We start from the raw sequence: 22,377 nt of genomic DNA, 5'->3' as shown, positions 1-22,377 counted from the left end.
GAGACATCTTTAATCATGCAAGGACTGCCTATAACCAGAGAATCACAAGAAAAGACATACAGGCAGTCCCCGGTTATCGGCGGGGTTCCGTTTCTGAGGGTGTGATGATAACCGAAAATCGCTGCTAACCAAAGATTGGGGATTTTCGGCGCTTTTTCGAGTTATCAATGCCGAAAAGCACCAATTTTCAGTTATTGGCACCTCTGTTAGGTATGTATTGGCGCCAATACCTAATTATTGGCGCCGATAAGTGGAAATCGGCAATTTTCGGCACCGAAAATTGCCGATTTTCATCGCTAGACAAGCCCCATAAAACCGGATTGCTGGTAACCGAGCCCGCCGTTAACCGGGGACTGCCTGTAATCCCAAATATAGAAATAATTGACTGAACTACGGACCACCATCGCCTGCACCTCCTGGAACATTGCACATTGGGAAGGAGAAACCAAAACTCAGCATTACACAGGAAACCTTTCTCCTTGCCATGGCCCCCAGGAGACCTGCACAGAGCGACCCCCATAGCACACAAGACGAGTCCCAAACATCAACATGGGAGAACAGGCTCTGCCTAAGACGACCTGCCCCGGGCAGCCAATCATAATTCAGCACCAACCAAGACCCCCATATAAATACCGACCCGAGTGCCTTGTTTCTCCAGATCCTTGTCCACTGCAGATCCTTCTCAACCACATCCAGAGGATGACCATCAAGCTGGTCTAAAGATGTCAACGGTACCAACAACCTGAAATAGAAAAAGAATCCAGAATCCATACCAATGGACGAGACCACGAAGAGATCTATGGATTTTTAATGAATATTTCAATAAAAATACTTCCCGCATCGCGCACTGTCCTTTTCGTTATGAATATTGGCCAGTTGCTGACCAACATCACAGAGCCTGAAAAGCGAATTATATAAGGAAGATAGAAAAGATCCTGTATAAAATAAATGCAATAGTACAGCCATCCTTTTCAGTCTTATTATTATTATTATTATTATTATTATTATTATTATTATTATTATTATTTTTATTATACAGTACTGTAGTTTAACATATACATTAAGTCACATTTTAACTTCATCTGTAACTGCCCTTAAGGATTATTGAAAGATGAGAAGTGGAAACTGGCAAGAATTGGATCAGATAAATTAGAGGAGATAAAAGGAGTAGAGGGAGAGAGTAAGACAGAAAACAAAGGGGAAGGAAAAAAGACATTGCAAATATACTTTGTTGCCACCAACAGTACACTATGTAAATTACACTATAGGCATTAGCTCTCTGTGGGGATCCAAGTCATGGGCAAGGAATAAATATTGGTTTCATTTGTTTCCATTGTTCTGAGTGACAGTATCAGAGAGAAGGAAAAGGACATTGTTATAAGTGGAACATACACAAAGCAAAAATGTTCAGGATTCTGTAGACCTAGTTTTCTGGATTTATCGTTGTTATCATCTCATATTGTGAGAGGTTTGATGATCTGGTATCCTGTTTGGGATTCAAGTGCAGGACAGCTCTCTTAACTAAGATCAGTAATCCAGAATAGAAATATATCTGTATTTTAATTTATAACCAAGAGAAACAGCTCCGTAAGTCTTTACTGTGCAGTTGGGTAAAACGGAAAGAATTTTGATATATTTTAACGTGAATTTAGTCATTGCTTTCCACACATTAACACAGCCTAGACACTATGTAAACTTGGATGAATATGTAGCACAAATGTTTGGAAGTTGTGCCATGTTAATGCTATTTTATGAGATGAGAATCAGTTGCTGTGAACTGTTGGGAGTGCCCTTCCAGTCTCTCAGTTCTCTTGAGATAAAGTTACAAATAGTGTAGCAGGGCATAGGTAAGATGAAGGAGTCCAATTAGTATGGGGGTTTATTTGGTAAGCAACATGAACTCCATTTATGAGTAGAAAATCAGCTCCTGGTTTTTGTGGTTACCAAGAGTAAGAGCAAAAGCGAAAGATGAGCATTGTATTTGTGAACCTTAAATGATCTGACATTTTGTATGCTCAGTAATTGTTATTTCTTTAGGTACGTGATTTGGTGTTCAACTTACACATGATTCTGTCAGATACTGTGAAGATGAAGGAATATCAAGAGGATCCAGAAATGTTACTAGACCTTATGTACAGAATAGGTAAGTTGTTTCTTTTTATGTATGCTTTGGTGCTTTTTTTCAAAGGAACTATTTACGTGGTGCTCTCTAATACCATGATTTGTGCATTAATGAGTCAAGTTTCATAAGCATTGCAGAGTAGCTTGTGAAAGCTTTTTAAGGAATTATGATAGAATTTCTTTCCTGTTTTCTAAGCATTGCAGAGTAGCTTGTGAAAGCTTTTTAAGGAATTATGATAGAATTTCTTTCCTGTTTTCTATTTCTTTTTAACTTTTGTACTAAGAAAATACAAATGCCCATATGTGCTAAATTTGGCTTGTAATTTAAATTGTTTTTGAGCATTCTTTTCTGCAGTAAAAACAGTTCATCATTCTGAGTTCACAAAATCATGTGAAAAGACTAGTTCTATTCATGCCTTCACAATAAAAAGTTTTGTAAGTTGAAAGTCTTTTAAATATAAGTGTCTTCCAGTTGGTACTTGGAGTATTGTACCAGAAGTCCAGTTGTGTCCATGAGGGCAAATGAATAGTTGTGTGTACTTTGGAGACATTTGATTGAGAGAGAAGGGAATGCTTTTATAGGTGTACACATTAGCTCTGCACTTGCTTATATGTAAGCTGTAAACATTGTTTAGGAATCTTGTATCTGTTCCGTAAAAATGGATAGTACAGTAATGCTTAAATTTAAGTAGTTTTAAAGTTAAAGAATACTTGTAATAAGTCAATTTCATTATGTTTGTCTTGCCTCTGTGTGTTTATGATTGAGTGTTAAACATGGAGTTAATTTTCCATAGACCATCTTGAGTTACACACAGAAAATATATATGATATGGTGTCAGATTGGGCAAGTAGCTTTCCAACTTCTTTAACTTTGCCTTTTGAGCAAGGCATTTCAGTTAGAGATGTTAGGTGGTCTTTTAAACTGACATATCAGATAGTAATAAACAATTATTTTAGTACAAAAAAAAGCTGTAACTTTCATATGAGACTTATTGGTTTGGGAATGTTTTAACAGATTAGTATGACATTAAATTATGCAGAACAGGTTTAAGCATCAATATTATGGTTTCTGAATGCAATTTGATCATAGAAAGATGTAGAGTTTTAGAATAATGGACCCACCCTCACCAGATTCATAAATTGGCTTGAAGGTAGTATTTAAGCAGGCCAAGAAAGGATTACTTGTCGGTATGTGTGAATTTTGGAGATAAGAGGTTCTACTGAAGGCATTGTGTTTATCTTATAGGTTTCCTGTGATAAGTTTATCTCCAGCATTGTCTGTAATTACCACTGTGATTGTGTCAAAACACATTTTAGAATTGATATTTAATTTTTTCTTGCAAACATATAAATCATAATTAGCTTTACTCCATGTGAACTGTTTTTAGTCTTACCAACGTGAAAGATCTGGAAAGGGGAAAATCCTTAAGTCCATGCCCAGCTCATGCTTCACTCCACATTTCATGTGTGACTTCTTCAAAGTAGATTTTGCTGCTGGGGTTCCCATTATTGTCATAATATATTATGTCATTGATGTGAAATCATTTAAACACTTGTTCAGCTATTTTGCTTCAATTTGATGAGTTGTGCATAACGCTTAATAGATTTAGAGATAAATTAGTGAATTTTTGCATTTTGGTTGGTGGCTTACTTGTCACCTCCTTGTTACTGTAAGTTCTACTCATACTTGTCATCAATTTGATAATTTCATGAACCTGAAAATTTAAATTTTTTATGGCGCAGTTGCTGTTCGTCCTCAAAGGAGTTACTCTCTTATGGTCCCCCCAGGGCTTCATAAGACAGACACTCTCACAGAATTCTCTTATCGTTGGTCTTGGCTAGAATAGTGCCTGTTGGCACAGTGATAAAATATAAAGGACTCAGGATAAGAGGGCTCTGTCTCATGTCCACGACTAATTTGGTTTTCCCTTCATCCTACTCGCAAAGATGTGACATCAGTGCGTATGTTGGCTATCTTCCTCATTACACTCGGGTCTGTCCAAGAGTTCACTAATGCCCAAGTTTTGCTCCGGAAATGTGTTTGACTGTGCATTTGTTGATCATTATAACAACACTCAGGCTTAGTACAGTACACAGTTTTAAGACCCTGTGAAAAGTTTTAGTTCATTAAAATTTTATGGGGTAGGCTTATATTTGCTAAAATGGGAAGCCTGTAGGTCTCTTGCAAGGTGAGAAGTTAGGATTAGATCGCTAAGGTACACTGTAATTGCTGTGCTGGGTTTTCCTGTGTAACAAAGCAGTAATTAGCAATAATGCAACAATATTAGATACTTTTGTTATTGAAACTCATTAGTTAATGACTTTGTAACATTGATAGACACATGCAGTTCCCGGGTTACCTTGGGGGTTCCATTCTTGAAGCGCGATGTAAGCCAGAACACAGTATTAAAAAATTGCTAAAAATGAGAAATAAAGTGATAAAAGCCTTACCCTTAATCCTTTGGTTGTCTTGAAAACTTCCGAGTTGATTTAACTTGCTTTTGATGAGTTGTGCATCCATGATGTTTTAGAATTTCATCTAAAAATGTACAAATATTCTTCCATCGCCGTAAGGCTGAAACGACGTAACCTCGGAACATCCACTGTAACCGGAGCAGATTTTTTGATGAATATATTTGAAAAGCACTGTAAACTAAGAACGACGTAAACTGAGGTTGATGTAACCCGGGGACTGCATGTAATATGAGGTTACTAAATGGGTAAATTGGGTTAGCCTAACTTCTTGTTCATGATGCATAGCTGTGGTATTAATTCCCAGTCATGCTTAACTTACAAGCCTTGGTGTTTACTAAAGGCCAGTGTTTCCATTGTATTGTTTTATAATCAAACTAAATGGATTTTGGGATACAGAAAGTTCCCGAGTTATCCTTAATATCAGGGCTCTTTTCAAGCGTTGGAAGTAAATTCATGCAGATCTACTTCTAATGGGTCCCCATGGGGAGGGGGTAGTGCCGTCAGTGCACCTCACGAACGAGCAGTGCACTGTAGGCATTACTGATGATTCTTTGCAGCGTCCATTTGGCGCTTAGCTGAAACCCGTTTCATTCCATACTTCCATTCATATTCTCTCTCTCTTCCAGCTTACTTTCCACCCTCTTCTAACAATTATTTCATATGCAACTGCGAGGTTTTTCTCCTGTTACACCTTTGTAACCTTTTACTCTCAATTTTCCTTTAGCACTGAATGATCTTATAAGTCGCAACACTAGGCCTTCGGCCTGAATTATATATTCTGTATACTTGTTGCTCCATAGATAGTGATATCCCAGGTGTTGAGAAAATTTGTCGTGATGCTCTTCTTTTTCATACGGGAATATAAAAAGTACTGTTTAACCCTTAAACACCGAGCCTCTATTTACAAAAACGTCTCCCGTATGCCGGCGGCGTTCGGTGAGTTAGCACCAAAGCGGAAAAAAAGTTTTTTTCAAAAAATCACAGCACGCTTAGTTTTTAAGATTAAGAGTTCATTTTTGGCTCCTTTTTTTGTCATTGCCTGAAGTTTAGTATGCAACCATCAGAAATGAAAAAAAATATCATCATATATAAATATTGGAATATATATGACAGCAAAAAAAAAACTTATATAATTGTATACAAATCGCGCTGTAAGCACAACGGTTAAAGCTAATGAGTTAATTTTTTTTAGTTGCATTGTACACGAAATTGCAATGATTTTGGTATATAACAAATTTTAAAACCATCAAAGCAACACAGAGAAAATATTATCACAAAATAATGCATGAATTCGTAATGCGCGGACATAAAAAAATGTTTTTTTCAAAAATTCACCATAAATCGAAATAGTGCGCTAGAGACTTCCCATTTGTTGAAAAATGAAGCTAATTGATTGGATATTACTAGACTGTAAGTGTTTTAGCTTACAATTGCAGTTTTCGACCATTTCGGTCGAGTTAAAGTTGACAAAGTCGAATTTTTCTATTTATCGTGATTTATATGAAAATATTTCAAAACTGATAAAAGCTACAACCATGAGCTATTTTCTGTTGTATTGTACATGAAATTGTGCACATTTTCATATATAAAACTTTATGTAACGACTAATATAAAATGGTGCAAATATTACGACAACGAGACGAAAGAATTTCTGAGATGTTCGGCCGAGTTACCACAAGAGACGTAAGGAAAATGTTTTTTCAAAAATTCACCATAAATCGAAATATTGTGCTAGAGACTTCCAATTTATTGCAGAATGAAGGTAAACGATTGAATATTACTAGAATGTAAGAGTTTTAGCTTACAATTGCGTTTTTTTACCATTTCGGTCGAAAGTTAAAGTTGACCAAGGTTGAAATTTTGGCAGTTATCGTGATTTATGTGAAAATATTTCAAAACTGATAAAAGCTACAACCATGAGCTATTTTCTGTTGTATTCTACATGAAATTGCGCACATTTTCATATATATAAAGTTTATGTAACGACTAATGTAAAATGATGCAAACATTATGACAACATGACGAAAGAATTTCTGAGATGTTCGGCCGAGTTACACACAAGCAGATGTAAGGAAAAAGGTTTTTTTTCAGAAATTCACCATAAATCGAAATATTGTGCTAGAGACTTCCAGTTTGTTGCAAAATGAAGGTACATGATTGAATATTACTAGAATGTAAGAGTTTTAGCTTATAATTGCGTTTTTTTTACCATTTTGGTCGAAAGTTAAAGTTGACCGAAGGTTGAAATTTTGGCAGTTATCGTGATTTATATGAAAATATTTCAAAACTGATAAAAGCTACAACCATGAGTTATTATCTGGTGTATTCTACATGAAATTGCGCACATTTCCATATATAAAACTTTATGTAACGACTAATATAAAACAGTGCAAACATTACGACAACGTGACGAAAGAATTTCTGGCGCGGACGTAAGGAAAAAGTTTTTTCAAAAATTCACCATAAATCGAAATATTGTGCCAGACTTCCAATTGGTTGCAAAATGAAGGTAAATGATTGAATATTACTAGAATGTAAGAGTTTTAGCTTACAATTGCGTTTTTTGACCATTTCGGTCGAAATCAAAGTTGACCGAAAGTTGAAATTTTGGCAGTTATCGTGATTTATATGAAAATATTTCAAAACTGATAAAAGCTACAACCATGAGTTATTTTTTGTTGTATTGTACATGAAATTGCACACATTTTCATATATAAAACTTTATGTAATGGCTAAATAGAACAGTGCAAAAATTACGACAAAATGACGAAAGAATTTCTGAAATTTTCGGCTGAGTTACCAAGCGGGCGTAAGAAAAATTTTTTTTCCAAAAATTCACCATAAATCGAAATATTGTGCTAGAGACTTCCAATTTGTTGCAAAATGAAGGTACATGATTGAATATTACTAGAATGTAAGAGTTTTAGCTTACAATTGCATTTTTCAACCATTTTGGTCGAGTCAAAGTTGACCGAAGGTTGAAATTTTTTGTAGTCGACATACGATACGTCCACTTGGCACCCAACAGACAATTTTAGTCGACGTATGATACGTCCAGTAGGCGTTTAAGGGTTAACAGTGGTGAGCTTTGTTAAACAAATTAAAATCTTAGGAATATTGATTTTATATAAATGTGACACAATGAATGTGACAGAATGACTCTAATAATTATTTTAATTATGTATGACTAATGTAGCTTATGTCATTACCTGGTGCTTGGGAATAGACCGGGTAATTAGAGTTATGAAATGTATAGAAATGCATTGTATGGGTATCCTTTTAATTTTGTCTTAATTGAGTTTAGAAGCACTGAGTAAATCTTTATGGTAATGTTGTTGAAGTAACTGCGAATTAATATTTTAATACAGGCAGTTCCCACTTACTGGCGGCAGCGGTTAACAGCATTTCGGTTTTATGACATTTGGCTGACGTTGTTAACCTGATTTTTGGCACTGGTCAGCGATTTTCGGTGCTGGTAAGTGGTTTATCAGCATTGGTAGGCAGTTTACTGGCATCGGGAGATGGTGTATCAGCATCAGTAATCGATTTTTGGCACCGGTAAGCGGTTTATCAGCGTCAATAAGCAGTTTATCAGATCTGATCAGCGCTTCTGGCATCGTAAACGCCATTTATTAGGGTAATTACTGTTTTGTTCTGGTTATCGACGATTTTCGGTTATCAGCGCTTGGGTGGGAACGGAACCCCCGCCATTAACCAGGGACTACCTGTACATTACAGTGTTAATATTTTATGGATATGATCTATTGGTCATGTTACCTAACAGCATACTATGGACACATATTAGTGGCTATATCAGCCTGTTTTAATTTGAAATGTTTGCTGCCTGTACAGCAAACCCCCTCCCGCGAATAGCTAAGATCCACGCATACTTAAAACCCCTCTAAAAACACTTAGAACTGCCTATTTTGATAGTTTAAACACAAAAAAATAACTAAAAATGCTTATACCTGATGTGAAAATACAGTAATTAGTGAATATTTCTCAGTGAAAAATACCACGAATGGGCGAATTTTCTGCAAATAATGGGTAGATAAGTTCCAGAGAGAAAACCGTGAATACATGAGTCCCCAAATAGTGAGACTGCGAAAACGGGGTGTTTACTGTACAGTGATGGGCAGTCCACGGTTAACAGTGGGGGTTTTATTCCCGGCTGAGCGCCAATAACTGAAAATCGTTGTTAAACGGAACATCACAATAATTGTAATAAATTATTTACGAAGCTGTAAGCACCGATAAACCACATAATGGCACCCTTAACTGGTAATCGGTGCTGTTAAAACTGGTTATTGGCACTGATAAACTGCTACCAACGCCGATAAACTGCTTACCGGCACCGAAAATTGCTTACCATCACTGAAAATCTGGTGAATGACGTCATTAGTCAAGCATCATAAAACCGAAATACTGTTAACTGATGCTGCCAATAAGCGGGGACTGCCTGTATAGGTAGCTAACACTAGGTAGTTTTTAATAAACACATTCCTTTAACACGTTGACTGCTATATGCTCCATATATGGTTCACAGGGGACTCTCTGAATGAGCGATGTATACCCTATGTGGTACACATGCTAAGAATTATATCTTTTTTTCAAGTATCCAAAATTTAATCAAAATGGACTTTTTTATACCAAAATATTATTGTAATATATTGGAAATTAATTAAATTAAACTAGAACATTAACTAAACACTTTATTTATTACTGAAAATAATCTTCATATGCTGGCAAAAGGGGCATATTTTTTTTTTAAATTCTTTCTTTCTTTCAATAAAAAAAATAGAAAACATTATCATTAGATCAACAAAAATGCTATCCTTTTAACCCTAGATTATATTTATATAAATTCAGTAGAAAAATAAATCAGTTTGGTAAACATTTTACTTCTGAAAAAATTAATAGTGGGGTATTATTTTACTTATGGACATTAATTGCTTTCAACATAAAATATAGGTTTTTCCGTTGTATTATGATGTGATTTGCATGATTTTGAGGTTTATTTCCATCGCAAATGAATACTTATCCTTCCCGGCAAATGATATATGTATACAAAATTAATAAAATTACGACTTGTCAGAATACCCCCCCCCCTCCATAGCTAATACGCAAAACTGTAATCAGTAAACACAGTTTTGCCGTATTAGCTATGGAGAGGGGGTGCAGTATTCTGACAAGTCGTAATTTTATTAATTTTGTATATATCATTTGCCGGGAAGGATAAGTATTCATTTGCGATGGAAATAAACCATTCAAATCACATCATAATACAACAGAAAAACCTATATTTTATGTTGAAAGCAATTAATGTCCATAAGTAAAATAATACCTAATAGTGTCTTTTCTTGGTGAAAAAATATCCATTTATATTTTGTATGATGAAGGAAATCATGTAGTATTTAGAGTACAAGTATAAAATTAATATTCTTTCTGTTTTGCTTCTACATAAGAAAAACAAATTAACTTTTCATCATATTGGGACAATGGGTAATTTGTATATCAGTCTATATATGTATGAGTGTATGTAATGCATGTATGTATGTATGTATGTATATATATATATATATATATATATATGGATAGACACGTACAGAAAAATGGGCTACTGTATACAGATGGGCAGATACAGTATATGAATAAGAACTGCAGAAGACCTAAATAATTTACTTGTATATAAATACTTTTATTTATGCAAAATACAAATTTATATTGCAAAAAATACAGCCTGTATATATGTTTCCTAATGTGTGTCTGTCTGTAACATGTATGTGCATCTTATATGTATTATATTCATGTGTATATTTATATATATTCCTATATGCACATGTGTGTGTACTACAAATTTCATGTACACATGAAAACATACAAATATATATATATATATATATATATATATATATATATATATATATATATATATATATGTGTGTGTGTGTGTGTGTGTGTGTGTGCATGTACATACATGTGCATGTGTGTGCATGTGTGTCTATAAAACACCAAATGACTAATAAATCTGTTATAAAATAACAATATATTGAAATTCTACATATTTTTCAGTTGACCACATGACTAATAAATCTGTACATTGATCATGTGGTACATTATAGTAACGTGTGCAGTCATTCAGGCGATGTGTGCCTTTTAGAGTCACACTGAGTATGAGCCACGCCTGGTACACGTTGCATACGGTAATTCCCTAGATCAGTCTGAGCGATATGCACCATAACTGAACATCCATAGTGTGACCATATTTGGCACACAACGCCAGCAGAACTGTCTCTAATAGTTTTGGGCGACATTAGCCATATATGACCACATCTATTATGTCCATATTAGGTACACAACGCCTGTAATTAAGACTTTTGTTATGTCAGGCGAAGTGTACCACATAAAGTCACGCTTTTACACTGGCTGAGCACTCGGCTTACCTTAGGGATACACCATAACAACTCTCACGTCAATAGCTAGCTGGTTACTGATTTTATGAGGGTTTAAAGAGAACGCCCATTGGGCCGTTTCACAGCATTGCCAATCGCAGTCAACGTGTTGATCACTACTGGGATGCTATTATGCAGGACCCACAGATCACGTGCACCATGGCGAATTGCTCAGTCTGCTTTTTGCCTGTGCAAGTGGCATGTAACTGCCTCCCATGAGCCAGCCCCTGTAGGAATAAAGGAGAATTTGGTGGTTGCCGGATGTGTGAAATATGCAACATGCAGCAAGTTTAAATGATGAAAAAGCTCGTTTTAAGCTGTCTCTCAGAGTCATAGGTTTCCATAGGAGTATGGAAGGAGACGTCATTTTGGCAGTGTGTGTTTCCATTCCTCTCTGAGTAGAATCCATGTTTTGGGCCAATACTCCAAAAGCAATGGATTCTAGGAACTCCAACTCCAACTCCAACCTCAACTTCTCAGATGAAAATGAAGATGCTTTCCTTGGGAGAGATGTCACTGTTGCCCGACATGAAGTGAATATACCCACTGAAATTTCCCTTTGGAATCCAGAAGACCTCGGGAACAGTCTTCTGTTTTACATGAGGGAACAGTCTTCTGCTTTACATAAGAGAGATACCTCAGATGAGAATCTTGCCTCTCTTTGGCAGCAGTCAGACATTGAAGAGGACCCTGACAGAGTCTACACAACCCTATCGGAAGTGTCTGTACCTTCAAAGGGGTAGTGATTTATCCTGCACTTCTATACTGCCAGGCATTGGTGATACAACTACCTTTTCTCAATCAGTTCATGCAGGCCTCCCGGATAAGGAAATTCTGCCTGCTGTATTTAACGAATTCTGGGAGGAAACTGTGAACAGTATCAAGGATGACCTTGCTACTAAGTGTCTCAAGATATGCTATCCATGATTCCGAAGAGGAATTCAGGTGTGCCCTAGATATAGAATTGGGTGTGATGTGTTAAAAATTTCTCATCCTTTAAATTAGTGAATAGAGATGCAGAGATTGGTTCTCTCACCAAAAAAATTAGGTCATGGGAACAGGATAATAAAAAACCCAAGCCCCAAAAAAAGTTGAATCAGTTATCTAGATCCCTGTTGAAATCAGATTGGGTAATAAGAGACTACTTCCCACTTCCAGAGCTCTGACTGGTAACATTAATGTGACTAGGCCAGACTATAAAACACTGAACCAGAATTTAGTATGGGCACCAAAATCCACCCTTGAGAATGATACTGATAACCCTTGGCGAGACTCCTCTGTGTGCATCCTTTCACCAGATGAAAAATACCTCCTTAATGAAAGGAAAATTGTCATTGAGGTTGAGCATATAGAATTTCAAGACAGAGTGGCCTTTCTCAATACACTACCCCGGTTATCAGCGTGGATTCCATTCTCAGTGGCGTGGCAATACAGGCAGTCCCCGGTTTACGACGGGGGTTCCGTTCTTGTGCCGCGTCGTAACCCGAAAATCGCCGTAAGCCGGAAAATCGTCGAAAATCGTCAAAAATCATAAGAAAACCTTACTTTTAATGCTCTGGGTGCATTGAAAACGACGTAAACTGCATTATTATTGAGTTTTACATAAAAAAAACCTTCAAATTATGATTATTCTGCCGTTTTGGGGCCATATTTCTTCCGTCGGATCGGCGTACGACGCGTCGTAACCCCGGAACATGCGTCGTAGGCCAGGAAATAATTTCTGATGAATATATTTGAAAAGCGTTGTAAGCCGGAACCGTCGTAAACCGGGGACTGCCTGTAATCAGAAATCGACGAATATTGGCGCTTACTGACGCCGATAAGCAGGGATCAGTGCTGATGAGCGGAGATTGGCACCTCTGTTAGGTGGGTATTGGTGTCAGTCTTTGATTATCAGCGCCGATAAGCAGATATCGGCGCATATCAGTACCAAAAATCCAGTTATTGTCCCCGAAAATCCAGTTACTGTATTGTCTTTGCTAGACAAGCGCCTTAAAAGTGGATCACCGATAACCTAGGCTTCTGATAAATGGGGGCTGCCTGTACTGAATAGGGCATGGTCCCTTCTTCAATAGGAATTCAGAAATTGCTGAAGAAGACAGTTATCTTGTCTATTAATAATATAGGAATGAAATCCATGGCAGCAACCTTTCTCCAGTTTAACAGAAAATATAGCACAAAAACAATTTTAGAGAATAATTACCATCTCTGGGAGGCACTAGCCTTGTGTCCCTTTACTTTTAAAACAATCAGTCATGTGAAGACAGAATTTCAGAATTTTGTGGTAAGAGGGAAATGAGAGTTAATGGTAGAAATAAAGCCATTTGTCTCCCCTTTCCTGGTACAGGTGTCCTCGGGTTACTACAGAGATACGTTTCTAACAATGCATCGTAACCCAATTATTGACGTAAGTCGGAACACATCTAAATAAGCACCTACATCATCCACCTTGCTAATACAAAAGTAATGTAATAATCTGGGGTATCAAAATACAACATTTCTATGACATATATGGACTAAGAAAAACACTTGAAGGATAGAAATATAAAATATAGTAAGTAACCACTCTACTAACGAACATTCATGTTGTGAACGTTCAGAGATATGAACAGACAGGGTCACAAGTTAAACTTGTGTCCCAATTTAACTCTCTCTTTGATGAATTCCCATTTTCTATATTTCCTCTCCCCTTAAGAAATGGTTAGTATGTATTTTTTTCAATAGATGGCAGTGTGTATTGTTGACTTTCTGGATGTCCAATGTCAGGCACTGCTCCTGCGAAATTCTGTTAAAGTTCATAACTTTCAAAACATGGAAAAAGTAAGAAATTTTAAATGTTGCATGAATCAACATTTTATTTTCTTAATTTTACCTTTCTAACATCCAAAATAATTTTTTATAATACTGCATAATTTAAAAATACAGTGAAAATAGTATAATCTATGACTCCCAATTTAACTCGGGAATGTAACCATCAACAAAAATTATGTACTAGCCTACAGTACTGCACATATTAAAAACCAACTTCTGAAAAATTCAAGATACGAATGGCCATCTGGAATATAACTCATTCGTAAGTTGGGTAGTGACTGTAATGTGAATTATTGTAAATAATGAAGTAAAACTGATAAAAAACAGCAAGAATTATTTAATCATTTATGGGGACTGTGTTGTAGTCATGAAACATTGGTCAAGGCCATTGTAACCTGAGGATCGCCTTATATGATAGTTCTACAAAGGAATGGGCAACACTTGTCCTTCCTTTTCAGAGGGGAAAGCTCCCATTGCAAATGGCTACCCAGTAGTTTGGGACCCCTGTGTGAAAAATCTCAGGACAGCCATAGCTGAATTGCATGCTAGACTTCACCTCCCCAATGTTATAACTTTTACTATTATGCTAGAAGTAGCCATTAAAGAGCTTCCAGAGTCTTCCAGAACAATGTTCGCTGATGTAGGCAAAACACTTAGGCAGACCTTGTGGGGAGCACTCTATGACTTTCTGGAGTGTTGCATATTAAGTCTTGAAAGGAAGCACTGATGGACTCCAACATTTCACTCCCCAGTGTAACTTGTTTATTATATTCCTCCCCCGTCTGTTGGGACCTTTTCGAAGAGTCTGTTGTCACACAACTCACTGAATGAGCCTGACAATAGAATTGCACAGTGTATGCTGTTCTTGGAAAAGGGGAAATCTAGGAAATAATACTCATGAGTTTCCTCTTCCTAGGCTAAGGCATGAATCAGAGCCAGACAAGGCTTCAATCAAAGCTGAAGGATCCCCCAGCAACAAGAAAGGACCCCTCCAGCAACAAGAAAGGACAACAATAGCAGCAGCACCTTTTGAGGGAAAAGGAAAATGAACTCCCGGACTGCATAGTAAAGGCAAGGGAAGAGGTGGAGTCGAATAGAATTGCATGGTCGGGGGTCATTTACTACAGTATCACATACTGTAGTAATTTCCGATGGGCTAGGGTTGAGATGGTCTCCCCCTCTCCCTCTAAAGGAGTTTTTTCCAGAAACCAGACTGCCTTAAAAGGGAGCCATAGAGGAAGACTTGACTATTTGCCACCACTCTTCAGCATCCCCTGTGAAGTTTGAACAAACACGTTGTTTGTTTAAACTTTTTTTATCTACTTTACTTCCTGAGAGTGGTAGTCAACACACGAGAGTGGTAGTCAACACACTCAAGTCGAAAGGTTTCCTAATGCTGTAGATAGGAACAAGTCCCGCCTCACATCCAGCAGACGTTTTTTAAGGCTAGGACTTTGTTGGGATACTCTTTGTGGCTGGCTTTCTCTTCCCAACAGCAATCCAACCAGAATGAGGAAAGACCTGAGAAGATACCTTGCACAGTCCAGCTTTTTCCAGATGACAATTGGAACGAAGTCTTGGCCCTGTTACAGTTTGTGTCTGTGGTAGATCTAATCCTGATATTATGACTGGGATGCAAACAGTTTGGCTCTCACATGCCAGGGAAAGGTTTTGCAATTGCTTTCATCGGAGGTTGGGATGATATTCCGTCCGTGGACCTGGAAGGGTCTCTAGTAAACAGGTTGACCTGACTCCACCATCCGTTAGAGTGTTAATAAATATGGATGCCTCCTTGACCGGTTAGGGAAGCCACTGGGAGGATTGTTAGGTAGCAGAAAGATGGTCATCTGTTCTGAGAGAGTGTTATTTCAGCTTTCTGGAGTTGTTGGCTGTCTTTCAGTCTCAGAAAATTGAAACTCTAGAAGGGATCCACATTTTGTCAGTCCTAGACAATATGACTACAATGTCTGTTATCAAGAGGATGGGCTCATGCTCAGCCCCTCTCAAGTCAGTAATTGCCAACATGCTTCCACATCTGGACGTGGACCCGTTTGTCACAAGTAAGAACCATCAACTTCCAGGGTGTGTGTCTCTGAACCTGGATATTCAGACAATAGCAAGAGATGCAACCTTCAAGAATATACCTCTTTCCTCCCTTATTCCAGATTTTGAACAATTTGAATATCTACTAGCTTTTGATGAACTACTTAACTAGTAGCCCCTAATTACCTGAAAAGTCATTGGTTCCTTTTGCTACAACATCAGCAAGAGAATAGATACCATTACCTTCCTCTGTTGTATCCCAGACAGCGGGGAAAGTCTTCTGTATGTCCTCCTTTCTGAGCCATGACCTCATCTGTCAGATATACCAGTCCACGTGGAAATTGTGGTTAGATTACCTCTATAGTGAGAGCCCAGTTGAAATCTGTTGAAACAGTTTTGCGTTTTATTATATATCTTTTGATGTTAAGTGCCTTGCTGTTACAACAATCAAGGCATACAAGGCAGCATTGCTGGAACTCTTGCTTTGTGGTTTTGGAATTAATTCTGATATAAAAATTGTTAATTTGCTTCCCCATTCTATTGCACTGCAAAAGCCAGCTCTTGCAAGGCTTCCCAGTACCTGGTCCCTGAATAAGGCTCTTAGACTTTTGTCATTCTTCAATTCAGTCAACCCAATACAACTACAACTCATATGCTCTGAAAGGTAGTCTTCCTGACTGCTTTGGCGTCAGGAACTCTGATTAGTGAACTGGGCCCTCTTAGATGGGGACAATGTTTCATCACTTATACACCTAGTTGTCATTTACAGTACTGTTGTCTCCTGGCTTATCATTCCTGGACAAGAATGGGGACCCTTTAAAGGGGAAATCCCCTTTTCTGATAAAGGAACTCAGTATTTTAGAGAAAGCATTATGCCTGGTTCAGGCACTTTAGGTTTACTATATGTCATGGCAAACATCGCGGATGGTCCAAAATGCTTCTTTTGAAGAAGTCCAAGTGTATTAGGTGGTTATTACAGGCAGTATTCCTGAAACAGTATTTCTGAACCAGTATGCCTGACATAATTAGGTAAGTCACCGCAGAACCACAAGGGATAATACATACACTGTATAGTTTTGTCTGCTTCCTGTTCTTGATTGCCAGACCCTAATGGGTATCCAGAATAAAGAAAATGGTTGATAACCCGTGACTTTATGTCAGATCAAAAATTTATGAAACACTATTACCATGAGAGTGGCTGTCACGTTGAGACATTGCCAGGGAACGCACAGTAATCCTGCAGCCAGGCCCAGACCCAATATAATTAGGTAAGTCACCTTAGAACCACAAAGAATAATACGTATATAAGTTCATGTGTCGTATCCCGCCCTCTATTGCCAAACCCTAATGGGTATTTGGAATAAAGAAAACGGTTGATATCCCATGACTTTATCTTGGATTAGAAATTCTTGAAACACTACTGCCATGAAAGTGGTGGTAATGCTGAGATATTGCCGGGGGAAGGCGCAATAATCTGGCAGATAGACCCAACATAATTAAGTCACCTTAAAACCAAAGTATAATACATACATAGGTTTGTGTGTTGTTTCCTGATCTTTATTGCCAAACCTCAATGGGTATCTAGGAAAAAAAATTACTGTACTTTAAACCAAATATTTATCTGGGTTATTGCGATTTATTTATTAGGAGCTAAGCAATTTTGTCGCTTGTCAGTTTCATTTTGTAGCTCCTCTGAACATGAACAGCAGCTATGCTATCAAGAAACAGGTTTTGATGTAGCAAAAACCTTTTTTCAGTAGTTGCTGTGAGTCTTCAAACCCATCTACTTTCCATGACAAAAATGCTTGGGACTGGAGTGAACATATATCTTGCTCAGACCTGGCCTTTAATGAGGAAGATAGCAGATATATACACTGTCGTCACATCTATATGAGTAGGATGAAGGGAAAATCGAGGTAGTCGCTGTGGACAAGAGATTGAGCCCTAATGTCCTGAGTCCTTTATATTCTATCAATGTGCCAGCAAGCACTATTCTGGTGGAGACCAACTATAAGAGAATTCTTTGAGACTGGTTAGTCTGTCTTATGTATCACTGTGGGGACCATGAGAGTGTAAATCCTTTGAGGACTCACAGCAGCTACCAAAAATAGGTTTTTATTAGGTCAAAACCTGTTTTATTTTGAATGCGGTGTAGAATCTGGATATTTGTCTAAGAAAGTTTTGAACAAACTAAAATGCAGTTTTTAATGCCACGTCTAACGATGCATGATACATCTACCTCCATTCGATGGGGTGTCAAAAAATTTTTTCTTAAATGTGAAGTGCTTGTATGAAACTGTTAGCTGTGATAAAGAAATTTTTTTCTGTACTCTAACAAAACTGTAATTTATAGAAGATGTAGTACTTTAATCTGTGTGACAGCTCTTCAGGCAGATTCGAAGCAACTTAAACACCAGAATATTGAGGGAAGTGATAATGTTGAATTTTGTTTTCATTAAACAGTAAAAAAAATTGAATGAATCAGAGAGACAGAATAGCATGTGCAGTATTAAGGCCCAGAAATTTGTGAAAGAGATGTAATTTCCTATTTAACTTTATAAAGGGGAATCTAACAAAAAAATGCTGATGATAAGGGAACTATGTAGAAACTGCATTTCGAAGTGGGAGCATTTGATAGATGAGTGAAGGAGTTTCCTTATAAGGGGAGGTTTTCCCCTTTATGTAAGTGCCTCTTCACTTTTTTGAACTACTTCAGGGCTCTCACTTGTTTTGTTTGTCATAATTGATTGCCCCAGTGTTACGTGATCGAGGTTGTCACTGTGAAACAAAAAATATTTATATACAGGCAGTCCCCGGGTTACAACAGGTCTGGCTTATGACATTACGAGGTCACAATGTTTTTCAAATATATTCATCAGAAAATATTTCCCAGTTTACAACGCATGTTCTGGGGGTTACGACGCTTATGACGTTGTTCCGACAGAAGAAATATGGCTTCAAAATGGCAGAATAATCAAAATTTGCAGGTTTTTTTATGAAAAACTCAATAAAGATGCAGTGTACAGCGTTGTAAATGGACCCAAAGCATTAAAAGTAAGGTTTTCTTTGGATTTTTGACGATTTTCGACAATTTTTTGGCTTATGATTTTCGGCTTATGAGGCAGTGTACGAATGGAACCCCCATCGTAACCAGGGACTGCCTGTATTGTATATTAAAACAACCTAATAAAAAATCTTTCCTTTATTAAAATGTAGCTTTAGAAAAATTTAGAATGTCTTTTTTGTTTTGAAGGTTGTCTCTTGTATGGCTACAGCATAATGAAATACTGTGCTGTATATTCTGCTCATTCATTTTTTTTCTTGCCAGCTCGAGGATACCAGAACTCGCCAGACTTGAGACTGACATGGTTAGCTAATATGGCCCAGAAACATGGGGAGAGGGGCCAACATGTCGAAGCTGCCATGTGCCTCATCCACAGTGCAGCTCTTGTGTCAGAATATCTTTACATGCTAGAAGATTGTCCTCATCTCCCAACTGGTGCTGTCACGTTTTGCAAACTCTCACCAAATGTTTTGGAAGAAAGTGCTGGTATGGATCATATATTACCAAGGAATATTCCTTTTATTGTATAATGCAAAATGTATATTTTAGTTTTAGTGCATTTGGGAACATTGATACTGCAAAGTACTGTACAGTAAACTCTCCGTATTCCTGGGTGATGCATAACCCCCGCAAAATAGCTAAAATCCACGAGTAATTAGAACCCTTCTAAAAACACTTAGAACTGCCTATTTTGATAGTTCAAACACACAAAAAACTAAAAATGCTTATACTGTACAGGTATCATCCTACTTACGGTGGGATTAGGTTCGAAAAAACCCATCGTTTGTTGGAAAGAACGTATCTCGAACATAGCCTAGCCTACACCAGGGTATTCAGTACCATGTATACATATATGGTAGCCTAGTCTACACTATAAAGTATACTCTATACATACACAGTACTGTATAGTAATTATTAATATCAGCTAATTCTGGAGGTTCATGCAGAGTGACGTGATAATTCAATATAAAGAGAAATTGAATAACAAACAAAAATTAGCTTAGCCTACACTATGGTATATTGTCTACTTATACGGTAGCGTAGCCTACATTATACTGTACTCTGTATTCACATATTGTATTATACAAACATCAACATAATGAATATGCATCTTTTCCATGGATCTTTTAAAATGTTATGCCTTATTTCACTGTATCCAATGATATTGTATATATTCTTATCTTGCTTTTTGTATTATAAATTGCGATCAATATTTTGGTTTTGAAATTGATTATGCGGAAAGTTTATTTCACTGTATTTAACTCAGTTCAGAGTGCTTTTCTTGCTTCTAGTTAGTGTAAATGAATCTCTATATACTTTATTTATATGGGGCAAGGTTATTTTTCGTTATATGAAGTGTTTTTAAGTCGAAATATAACTTGAGTATGTCTTATTGTGAAATTAATTTAGCTATTTTTTTTGTTACTAGATGACGTTGGCCATTGGGGGGCATGTTTTTTTTTTGTGTAAAAAAAATCAAGATTCCGTTCACCATTTTCACTTGATTTCATCATAATATGAGCTTTACATATTTATCGTTTATCGACATAAAAATAGCAATAATATGTGTTCTTTCATGCCCCGTAGTTTTGATTAAAATACTCTCTCTCCAATTTTAATTACGGTCGAGTTTCGTCCATGTTGCCGATGCATGATAATTTATAGTCATTAGCAGTTTGAACATTGTTTTCTCAGCTTCAGCTACAACTTGCAGCTTAAATTTAGCAGTATATTTCCTTGCTGATCTTGTATCTATACTGAATAAGGGTATAATGTAAAAATATATCAGTCCTATTCTACTTAACGTTATTTGTACTGTAACTACGGTAATTGTTTACTACTGTACGATGGTTGAAATAACGGCTGTTGTTATCCGATTCGGTTATAAGCAAAACAACAGTTTCTCGTTTGGTTGTTTATGACTGTAGGCATTTACGCAAGGGTATAACGTTAATAACAATACTTTTATCATTCTCTTTTCCTTTTTAACTAGAAGATGGGATAAAGAGATGGAGGAAAAGAAGTTGGTCTATCGTAATTTGGTCTCTCTCACTGCCGATTGCACGCTGCTGCCTATGCCCGTGCAAAATTTAAAAATATTTCATACATATTGTCGTATCAGTATTAATTGCTTGCCCCATCGCAAAACCGAATTATCGTTACTCGAGCACTACCTGGGTACCTGAGTATTTTAATAGTTTTATCACAAAAAGTGCATTTAGTCATGAAAATTATATCAAAATACAGTAATTAGTGAGTATGTCTCAGTGAAAAATACCTCAAGTGGGTGAATTTTCAGAGAATAATGTGTATACAGTATATGGTCCATAGAGAAATTTGTGAATAGGTGAGTCTGCGAATCATGAGACTGCGAATAGGGGGTGTTTACTGTATGTCTTGTTTATTTGTCAGACATAAACATCCAAAAGTTGATATACAGTACTTTTAGTCACACTGAATAATATTGTAAAGCCAAGGTTCAATAAAATATAGAAAACTTTGCAAGGTGGCACAAAAACTTGAATGATGTTTTATATTTTACAGTGTCGGATGATGTCCTCAGTCCTGATGAGGAAGGCATATGTACAGGAAAGTATTTCACAGAGAATGGTTTGGTAGGACTCCTGGAGCAAGCCAGCACTTCATTTAATCAGGTATTTGACAGTAGTGCTCATTATGTTAAAAGTATTTGGAAAGATAAGAAAATGATGGAAGTTTCAATCCAATTTTTAATATCATGGGGAAATATTTTAATGTAAATACAGTGTAAACAGATAGTTTTGCTTTAGTAATTGAGGTTTAACTTATACAAATTATATTGGTTAACTGGAAAGATTTGAAAATTGTGACCATTTTTTGGACTCTTTAGAGGATCAGTGTACTGTATTATGTAAAATATTTGCAGTAATGTTTTAAGAACACTGTCTCTGTTGCCCACCCTGTACTTTTGGAGACTTCTTGGAAAGAGACATTTCTGAAGAAGGCCTACGATGTACATACTTTCCTAATATCATGTGCCCAAGGAAAGGAGTGTGGGTTTGCCTTTTTAATGAGGAACACAAAAATTATTCTTAGCCCTTGTAGAGAGAGTGGTTTATTCGTGCTAGGGTGTAGGAAAATCGGACCTTCTGGGATGTTTGCCGTGACCTTTATAAATCTTAGGCGCTTGAACTGGGCAAAATGTTTTATCCACTAAATTGAGTTTTCTTATAAGAATAGATGTCTTTCTTAAAGGATCCTCATTCTTGGCCAGGAATGATGGGCCAGGGGACAATAATACTTGATTATCACCAGTTTGTGTGATATATCGTCCTTGTCTAAGAGAGCCCAGTTCACTAAAACGGGCTCCTGATGCTAATGCAATCAGGAAGATCGCCTTATGTAGCATGTGAGTTGTGGTTGTACTGGGTC

The 22,377-nt window shown here is 36.9% G+C and overlaps 1 protein-coding gene across 36 annotated transcripts in view; it reads left to right on the top strand.

Annotated features, from left to right (window-relative positions):
- The window catches only part of Zir (Zizimin-related), a 582,703-nt gene that overhangs the window by 447,340 nt on the left and 112,986 nt on the right, over positions 1–22,377 (top strand). For all 36 annotated transcript variants that reach the window (XR_010852045.1, XR_010852043.1, XR_010852042.1 and 33 more), the window contains 3 exons: positions 2,038–2,143; positions 19,231–19,452; positions 21,511–21,620. Coding sequence is in view for 14 of the 36 variants with exons in the window: in XM_067098450.1 (XP_066954551.1) it covers positions 2,038–2,143; positions 19,231–19,452; positions 21,511–21,620 (438 nt within the window). In the remaining 22 variants the exon portion in view is untranslated. The remainder of the gene's footprint in view (positions 1–2,037; positions 2,144–19,230; positions 19,453–21,510; positions 21,621–22,377) is intronic.

The sequence above is a fragment of the Macrobrachium rosenbergii genome, chromosome 55, assembly GCF_040412425.1.
Source record: "Macrobrachium rosenbergii isolate ZJJX-2024 chromosome 55, ASM4041242v1, whole genome shotgun sequence".
Lineage (NCBI taxonomy): Eukaryota > Metazoa > Arthropoda > Malacostraca > Decapoda > Palaemonidae > Macrobrachium > Macrobrachium rosenbergii.
Note: the sequence above shows the minus strand (reverse complement) of the source record. Positions and strands in the feature narration are given on the sequence as shown.